This window comes from Podarcis filfolensis (genome assembly GCF_964270895.1).
Source record: "Podarcis filfolensis genome assembly, chromosome: 5".
NCBI lineage: Eukaryota > Metazoa > Chordata > Lepidosauria > Squamata > Lacertidae > Podarcis > Podarcis filfolensis.
Window position 1 is genome coordinate 52205521 of NC_139608.1, and position 8845 is coordinate 52214365.

The following is an 8845-nucleotide window of genomic DNA, read 5'->3' on the forward strand; positions in this document are numbered from 1 at the left end:
TTCTGCTCAACCCGCAGAAGGGAGCCCAACTGCTCACAGGGAGAATAGCAGCAACTTGTGCAGTACACGTAGAATACAGAGGGAAGAAACACACCTGGTGTGGGGGTGGGGTGCACCTTTAATACTAGACAATTGAACCATGAAGACGGAAAGCCCTCATTAAGGCCCGTTTCTTTTCTTAATGAACAGAAGCAATCTGCCTTTAACAGGAGCATAACAGGCAGAGATGAACAGGTGTTGCCCTTTTCCATCCCTGAATTTCTATGCTGGGAAGTTTCATTTGTTGATTCCTACCCATAACTGTGGAAATGACATGTCCTGCCATGAAAAAAGGAAAGTGACAATATTAGCCATTTTATTGATATGCCATTAGGGTGTCAACAGGTAACAACCTCCCATAGAGTGGTAGGTGTGAGCAACACCATTTCTAAGAGGTTGGCACCCAGCTAACTCAGAGAAGACTCACTGAAATCAATGGGCTTAATCCTGCTGATTTCAGTGGGTCTGGCTGAAGCACAATCCAGAGATGGGAAGCTAGTTTGTGGTTATTCAAGAGCAAGAGGTTGCCGTTCTGCATATGCTCATCTCATTACATCTTCCCTAAAAGCTGAGCTTTTTATATTGGAAGGTGGTTGGGGACGTCGTTCCAGGGCCAAGTCCTGTAGTACATAGAACCGTAACAGCTAGTTCGAGCCCCTGCAATGCAGAAATCTCAACTAGATCATACATCTAGTATGGCCATCCTCTCTCTGCTTAAAAGTCTCCAAGGAAGAAGGAGAGTCCACCACCTCTCCTGGGCGTCTGTTCCACCACCGAAGAGTTCTCACTGTCAGAAAGTTCTTCCTTATCTTTAGTTGGAATCTCTTATAACTTGAAGTCGTTTGTTCGGGTCCTACTTTCCAGAGCTGCAGAAAACAACCTTGCTCCATCCTCCACGCGACAGCCCTTGAGATATTTGAAGAGGACCATCCTATCTCCTCTCTACAGTGCTGAACATCAGCAAGAGAGTCCGAGAGATCCCTGCTTTTGCTAGCCTGACGACGTACCCGGACCCCTTATCTGCTCCGGATCAAAAGCCTTAGCAAGCCTCGCCGGCGTCTACGCCCAGCTGCAAGAGATGAAAGGGTGCTCAGAGTAATCAGCCAATGACAGGAGGCGGGGCGGCGGGGCCGCTTTGGCGGCTGTCCAATTAGAGAGCAGCCCCGGGGCTGCGCCTCCTCCTCCTCCTCCTCCTCGGTCCGTCCCTCCCTCGCGAATGTATCTATTTCAGCCGCGCGAGCGCTAAAAGGCTCGCCGAGGAGGAGGAGGGAGGCGTTTGCCCGGCTGCTGTTTCGGCGAGCGGGCGGCTTCTTGGCGCCGCGAGTGCCGTCAGTCCCCTTGGAAGAGACCAAGCGCGGAGCCGTCTCGGGTCCCATGGAGGCTTTCCACCCCGCCAAGCTGGACCACCACCACCACCACCCGCCCGTGGAGTTTTTGCCCGGGGGCGCCCGCTACGGCGCCAAGAGCCACGGCGCCTACGGGAACGCCTTCAACTCCTGGAACGACTACCTGGGTCTGGCCACGCTGGTCACCAAGGCTGTGAGCCAGCAGGAGAAGGGCTTCCGCGGGGGGGCCTCGTCGGTGGTGGTGGCGGCCACCGTGCAGCAGGTCGAGGAGGACGACGAAGAGGACGACGACGAGGAGGAGGAGGAGGAGGAAGAGGACGAGGAGGAAGGCGGCGGCGGCGCGCCTTATTTCGAGAGCGCCCTGGATTTGCGCGACTTCGACTTGTGCAGCCACCACCACCACCACCACCACCTGAGTCCCGGCGAGAGCCTGCTGGAGGAGCGCTTCGCCGACTTCAGCCCCTTCTCGGGCCGAGCCAGCCCGGCCTCGTCGGTCGTCTTCAGCTGCTCTTCCGACCCGCTGGAGAAGGATCGCTCGGCGGCGCACGCCTGGCCCGGCGGCGGCGGCGGCCGCCTGGTGGTGGACGGCCGGCTGCACCCGGCGGCGGCGCCCAAGACGGGCTCTCGGCTGCTCAAGCCCGAGCTGCAAGTGTGCGTCTTCTGCCGGAATAACAAGGAAGCCGTGGCGCTCTACACCACGCACATCCTCAAGGGCCCCGACGGCCGGGTCTTGTGCCCGGTGCTGCGCAGATACACGTGCCCGCTGTGCGGGGCGAGCGGGGACAACGCGCACACCATCAAGTACTGCCCCTTGTCCAAAATGCACGGCGGCGGCGGCGGCAGCGCACCCAAACAGCCGCTCAAAAGCGCCCGCCACATCCTGGGCAAGAAGCTCCGCTAAGGGGCGCTGCCCGCGCGGGTCCAAACACAAACAACCCATCTTCTTTTTCCTTGCGCGTGTGTGCCCTCTACAGGACAAAGACATTTCTTCGGATTTTTTTTTAAATAATGTTCTTTAATCGAATGATGTCCCCCTTCTTAATATATTTAAACACGGAGACGGTAGAATGTACAGAGAAATGTTCTTGATCTATGTATCAGATAATCGAAGTATAGGTTCTAGTTTGTATACTTAGTAGCCGGGGACGCCGGCCTATGAATTAACTCTTAAGAATTATAACATGCCGTTTAGAGGTACTGTATTTGTTTATTGTAAGAATATATCTAATTTTTAAATGGAATTAAGGATATCATTTATAAGTGTGCTCCCAACTGATGTAGCTATCTTTAATATTAATTCTTGGCTGGGAAGGGAGCACTCTTTTTTTAATTAAAAAAAACCACTCTTAACAGCTTCAGAGGAGCTAACCAGCATGAACTATGGTGACATTAACCCCAGTGAAGGTTATTGGGGTTTTCTAGGTGTGCATTTAAACTGGTGGTCCCCACCTTGGTGAAGAAGTGGGGCTGAAATGGTACTGATGTATTCTTTGTATTGGACTGGCAAATTTGTTCCTATTGATGTCTTCACTGTTTTACAAGCAATACTTGGTTGTAGAAGTTGGAGCCAGGGGTTACAGGCTATGTATGTCTGAGAGATTTCTTGTGGTCTAGAACCACTTTGCGTTGAACTCCCCCCCCCCCCCAAGTCAAACTTCATCTTTTCAGTGCTTGTTCTTTGTTTGCCATTCCAAAATTGAATGCTTAATCCACTTCGCCCCCTTTTTTGTTTCTTTAAATGCCGTTTATTTCCCTGTAGCCCAGCTAGGGTGACTTGGTTGATCTTTATGAAGTGTGGAAGTAAAGGTGTCTGAGAGACTGGATTTTACAGCCTGTTCTTTCCTCTTGACTCTTCTCCCTTCCACCCACTAGGCTAACTTGAGCCTCCCAAATTCAAACCAATGATGCTGGGGCACAACAGAGCAGAAAGGGTAGATGATGTGCTTTAATTTTACCATAGAGCCATATAAAAGCAAGGAACCATTCTAATCCACTTCAGCTGGCTTTCAGGTGACCAGGCTTCCCCTTATTAAGGTCATGTAGCAAAAATAAGATAGTCAACAGCAACAGTCATGACACTTTCTACCCAAAACTAAAAAAAAAAGGTTACAATTAATAAATTGGGAGAGGAGAAAATGAAGGGTGGTTATTGTTCGTGCATAAATACTAAAAATTTAAAGACACGCTTCCTAGAAAGCTGCATAGACTTTCAAGCACATAAAGCAAGCTTGTAATAGCCCAAACAAGACTGGGGAAAGAATTGTAATGGTGAGGAATTGGTGTGACTCATAGTCTCTCACTTACCAGCCATCCCTGAAAGGTAAAATGATCCAAATATAATTTGGAGAGAGTAGACCTGATTCTGGTTTCCCGATACTTGCAAATAAGAGCAACAAAGCTTTTGTTTTAAAACTTTCTAATGTCTAAGACTTTCCTGTTAATATTACAAAGGGGTCAAAAAAACGTCTGCAGCTTTTAAGTATTTAGTTAATACTTGCAGGTCCTTCACGGGCCTCCTAGTGGGTCTGTTTCATATTTTAGTTCTCCCAGTGTTTACAATGTTGTACAGCATCATGTCTAAACAGCATGTGTATTTTATTTTAAGAAACCTATGTGCTGCTATTCAGATGAATATAGCAGTTCAATAAATCCTCAGTAGGTTGCTACAAACCCATCCAAGTTTAAAATTGGCACGAAAACCAGCAAGACTATATTCCATCACTGCCTAGCAGCAAAACATGATGGTACCTTTAAACCACCTATCCAGTACTCTGCGAGCAGTGATGGAGTGAGAGTGGAAGAATTGTCTGCATTCCTCTATTTCTGGGTTTCTTTCTTTTTAAATGCCTTTCATTATTATTCCAGAGAGATTTATTTAGACGCATGCAGAAACATGTCAGTTCCCCCTCCTGCTGGCTTGAGGGCATGAGACATGCAGAGCTTCTGATCTCAGCTGCTTCCTGGTACGCCCCCTTCCTCATGCTTTTTACATGTTGGGCTGGAAGAGCCATCCCTGTTGGATATCCCAGTGTCAAATCTCCCTCTCCCAAATTGGCATTCAGTCTCCAAAGTGTGTGGGAGGGAGGGGTAGATGCAATCTGTACTATGATCCCTGAAACCCTCTCCCAGAGTGTCAGACAGCAGCCTAAAACAGCAACGTCTGAGGGACAGCATTTGCTGTGGAGCCTAGCTACGAATCTCATTTGGAATGTCCAAAGCCTCTCTGAAAAGTTCTTAAAATTTCTGCAGGAAGTGGTCCCGTATATGGGTTGTTTTTCCTGACAAGGCCCTGGCTGCAACAGGTGGAGATGAATCTAGGCACTGCATAAAATAGAAAGCAGAGACTCGTTTGAAGATTTGGAGTGGCAGCGGAAACCCCACAAGATGATACAGTCCCAGAGATAATTAGGTCCTAAGCTGTTTGCCCTGATTGAATGTTTCTGGAAGCCACGGTGTGCAGAACCTTCCAAAACACATTTTCTGACAAAATGGACAGCAACCTAGTTCTTGGTGTATAGATGAATGCCTTTGCGGGCTTAAAATTCTGTGCACAGTCAAGCAACATTCAAAGTATACTTGCATGTTTTCTTAAAAGTTCACCGAGTCTGGTGAGGATTCTAAAATGCCTTTAAATTCTAAAAGGCCTGCCTTTAAATTGAACAAGCCTAATATTTTCTGTTTTGCAGTGTGGAATGTTTTGTTTTGTTTTTAAATGGAGAGGTAACAGCTAAACATGGGTTTATTCCCTTAAAGAGAAAATGCTAGGCTTTGTGTACTTTTTGCAAAAGCAACCAAGATTAGAGGATGCTGAAAGCTCACAGTATGAGCTGGACTAAGGAAGTTAAAGGGGCCCAGAGTGTGTGTAGGGCAAATGCAAAAGGAGAGTGGGTTGCATCTGGTTGTGTCTCCTTCGGATGGGAAGGCTCTTTGATCCTGTAAAAGTTACCAGAGTCAAAGGAGGGCTGGCAGTTGCCAATTTTCCCTTAGTCCCCTGCCCCACCTACTACACAAAGGGTCTCACAGTGCTCTTGAGAAGATTGGGAGAGGGGGACTGCAGATGGGTGAATCTCTGGAAATTGCAAGGCTTTGCCCATTTCCACTAGAAGCCACTGGTAGATCAGAATCCTATGTTAGCACCACTGCATCCAATGCAAATTCATTAACTTTCATTTTGTTAAGCTGCTTTCTTGCCTTTTCCCACTTCCCATATTATTTTACTTGATGTAAGGTTCCATTCGCCTTTCAGATCTTAGGGAATGAGTTGCTGTTTTTAAAGGGACTTTCCTACTTTATGCAAATAAGAAATCCCAGAAGCTGTTTAAAAAATAACTTGTTGCAGGCATGTGGTTGAGAGTATTTGCACCTCTAAAATAATAGATGCACTAGCATGGAATTAGAACCTAAGGGAAAAGGTGCTTAAAAAAAAAAAAAAGATGTAGCATGGTCCTAAGCTGCGTTTGCAGGAAAATAAACCCCCTTAAATTCAAGAGGGCTTACTCTCATGTAGCGATGCATAGAATTGTAGCTTTAGTAAAAGTGACATGGGGCTCTGGGCTTGCTGACCTGTGGAGGTCAAATACATTTGCCAGGGCTGGGGAAGCTGTTGCCCTCAAATGTTGCTAAACTCCATTGGGTCCAGCCAGCAGAGCCAATGATGGTGGACGTTATAGTCAAGAGCTGGAGGGCTGGTTTTCTAGCCATGCATTAAACAAACCAGCTTACATTCTGGAGAATTGGCATATTAAGACTTACGTTTTGTGGGTCAAGAAGAGACCAAGAAGGAAGACGGGGACTGAAGGATGTGGCTAGTAGAACTTGCAAGTTGTGTTCTAGTTTGAAGAAATTCCTGAAAATTGTATGCTGGGCAGGGGAAATGCCACCTAGAAATTTGCTTTAAGCAAACTTATTGCTGCTGCTTTGAGTTGACTCTTAACTATCATTCTGACTCGTATGCAAATACCTAAAATATCTATTGTCAATAAGAGTTGAATGTGCAGTGTACCATCAGAATAATTTTATTCTGAAGAAAACAAAGTGGTTGCTACCAACACACCTAGTGGGAAGGTCCACAGGTCTTAAAAGGTTTTTTCCTATAGCTACTGTGCTCAGACTATGAGGTCAAGTGGCTATTGGATGGTTGTGTTACATTCAGCTGGTACTTCTGAGAACATGTTTCTCCCTCTTGCATTCCTTCTGGTTTCTGTGCCTTCTTTGGGGTTTTGTCACTTCGCATTGAAACGTTGGAACTGTGCATGAGATGGATATTTGACCAATCTTTAGGATATAAGCAAAACACCAGAGTTCTCACTTGCAAGATTAAGATGCTTGAGGATCCATGCCGGTTGTACTACTACTGATGTGTTTATCTCAGCAAAAGCTATTATTCAGCTACTAGACCCTTTCTGTGGTGAGTGTATTAAAAGGTTGTAGAGAGAAGTAACCAATATCTTGTAGGTTATACACTTCATGGGCCAAATCCAACACTGCTGCTTTGCTAATGCAGTTAATTCTGCGTGCAATTGAGTGTCACTTCCTTTTCCAGCCCCGTGTGCCCTCAAAACTAGCTCTGGACAGTTGGGGATGCTCCAGAGCAGATATGGAAGAAGCACAGGAAAGAAGAAACTCAAGTCCCATTGCACCAGCAGAACTGTGTACATGGAGTACTGGATAAAACCCTGAAACAATTTCAGTGTCTAAATAAATGGCAGTATTAAGGACTACGTCTCAAGCTACCGTTTTCATTCCTAAGAATTTCACCTGTTCACTCTGTGTGTGTATAATTGTATGCTTTAAACTACATTAAATGTGCATCAGGTCTGTGTACCTTCAAACAAGGCAAAGCCAGTGGTTCAGGACAGATACACGTGAGCAGATCAGGAAGTCGCCAACTTTTTTAGTAGCTTCATTGTCCTTGTTCCCTCTCCCCTCCATAAAATAATTAAATGCATGACCTTTTTTTCTCATTTCTGAGTAGCAAAACCAAGCTGGATTGGGGAAGGTGATACTTCATTTTGACAGACAGGTCTAGCATTTAATCAGTGAATTATTTTTGCAGTGCACTCCAGTCTATTTTCTGAGTGTGAAAGCAGAGCAGAACCAGCAAACTAGAGAAACTGTGTGGCCTGCTTTTTTATCAAGTGTCCTTTTTCCTAAAAATTAAAAATAAGCTTTTTTCTTCATGGAGAAGGGGGGGGGGAGCAAGAAAAAAATATGTTTTTTGGTTTGTTTTTATATTGCAATTTTATGTTGTGGACCACCCTTAGATCTAATAAAGTAATAGAGCAAAGATAAGATCACCTCATGCAATAGCCCCTGGAATGATTTGCCTGAGCTTTGGGAGGTTTGTTTAGGAAGTTTCTTACCAAAGGTGAAAAGGAATAGTGTTTTAGCCATTTTTAGTTTCCCACTTAGTCAACAGGGATGAAACAGAGCTTCAGATTTAACTGATCAGATGCAGATCTGAATAATGAATTGGAAGGCACAAATGGTACAAGCTACAAGGCAAATCTTCTCATTGCAAGCCCCTAGTTGAAACAAGTGTCTGCATCTTGAATTGCCCGTATTTCCCTCTGCCCCCACACCTTCAAATAAACTATGGGAGAAGAATTCTATTTTAGGAATGCAGAAAATGAGAAACTGACTGGAAAAATAAGGGAAAGGAGTTTCCCAGTGTCTTCTGTTTAACTACACCATGTCTAAGCTTGTTTAGCAATCTAAAAACAAGGGAACTGAAAAATATCTGTGCTTAACACAGAGCAAAGGAACTGCTTGACTTGTTCAGGCCCACAGAGCCACAACCCTTTTCCAGAAGGCCCTACTGCTGTTCTTCAATCAATCTACAGCTGGGAACTTTTTGCCTCCTGTCTGATCATTAAAAGCTCATTGTTCTGCCTGTTCCTCTTCCTAATTGTGAGAGAAGTGTGAAGAACATAACATGTAGGCATCTGGCTGAAAGTGGAGGTGGCCAGCAGGAAAAGGCAACAGGAAGAGACAGCTGACTGAGAAAACATGGAGGGGACTAGCAGAAAATGGCAAAAATGGTTTGAAACTCTTTGTAGTCACTCAGAAATTTAACCACAATCTGTACAGGGAGAGAAGGAATTAAAAACCAAGTAAAAAAGCCAAAGAGAAATGAACTTCTTTATTCTCTTTGTTGAGGTGGAGGGGAAGTTGAGTAAGGCTACAGGGTTTGAGCTATTTTGTAAAAGAAATAGCTCACTAGGGAGCCGGGATGGGTTATGGACAAGTGTGTGAATGGTATATTCATAAGTCTGCATGTGGCTTAAGTCCTGCCCATCACTGCCATACAGTCTTAGGAAGGAAATGTAGTCTTTGGGCTAAAGAATGTTTCCCCACCTCTGGCTTAATCCAATTCCAAACTCCTTTCTCAAAACACATCATGCAGGTGATTCAACTTTTCTTCTACAAAACAAGCAAGTGAACCTATCATTTTAAAACAT

At 45.4% G+C, this 8845-nt stretch overlaps 1 protein-coding gene across 1 annotated transcript; it reads left to right on the plus strand.

The window, feature by feature from the left end:
* The first annotated feature begins 1117 nt into the window (after nt 1-1117).
* NANOS1 (nanos C2HC-type zinc finger 1) lies at nt 1118-7102 on the plus strand. Its single transcript, XM_083616748.1, has one exon. The coding sequence runs from the start codon at nt 1414-1416 to the stop codon at nt 2284-2286; it is 873 nt and encodes a 290-aa protein (XP_083472874.1). The 5' UTR covers nt 1118-1413; the 3' UTR covers nt 2287-7102.
* Nucleotides 7103-8845: the final 1743 nt, after the last annotated feature.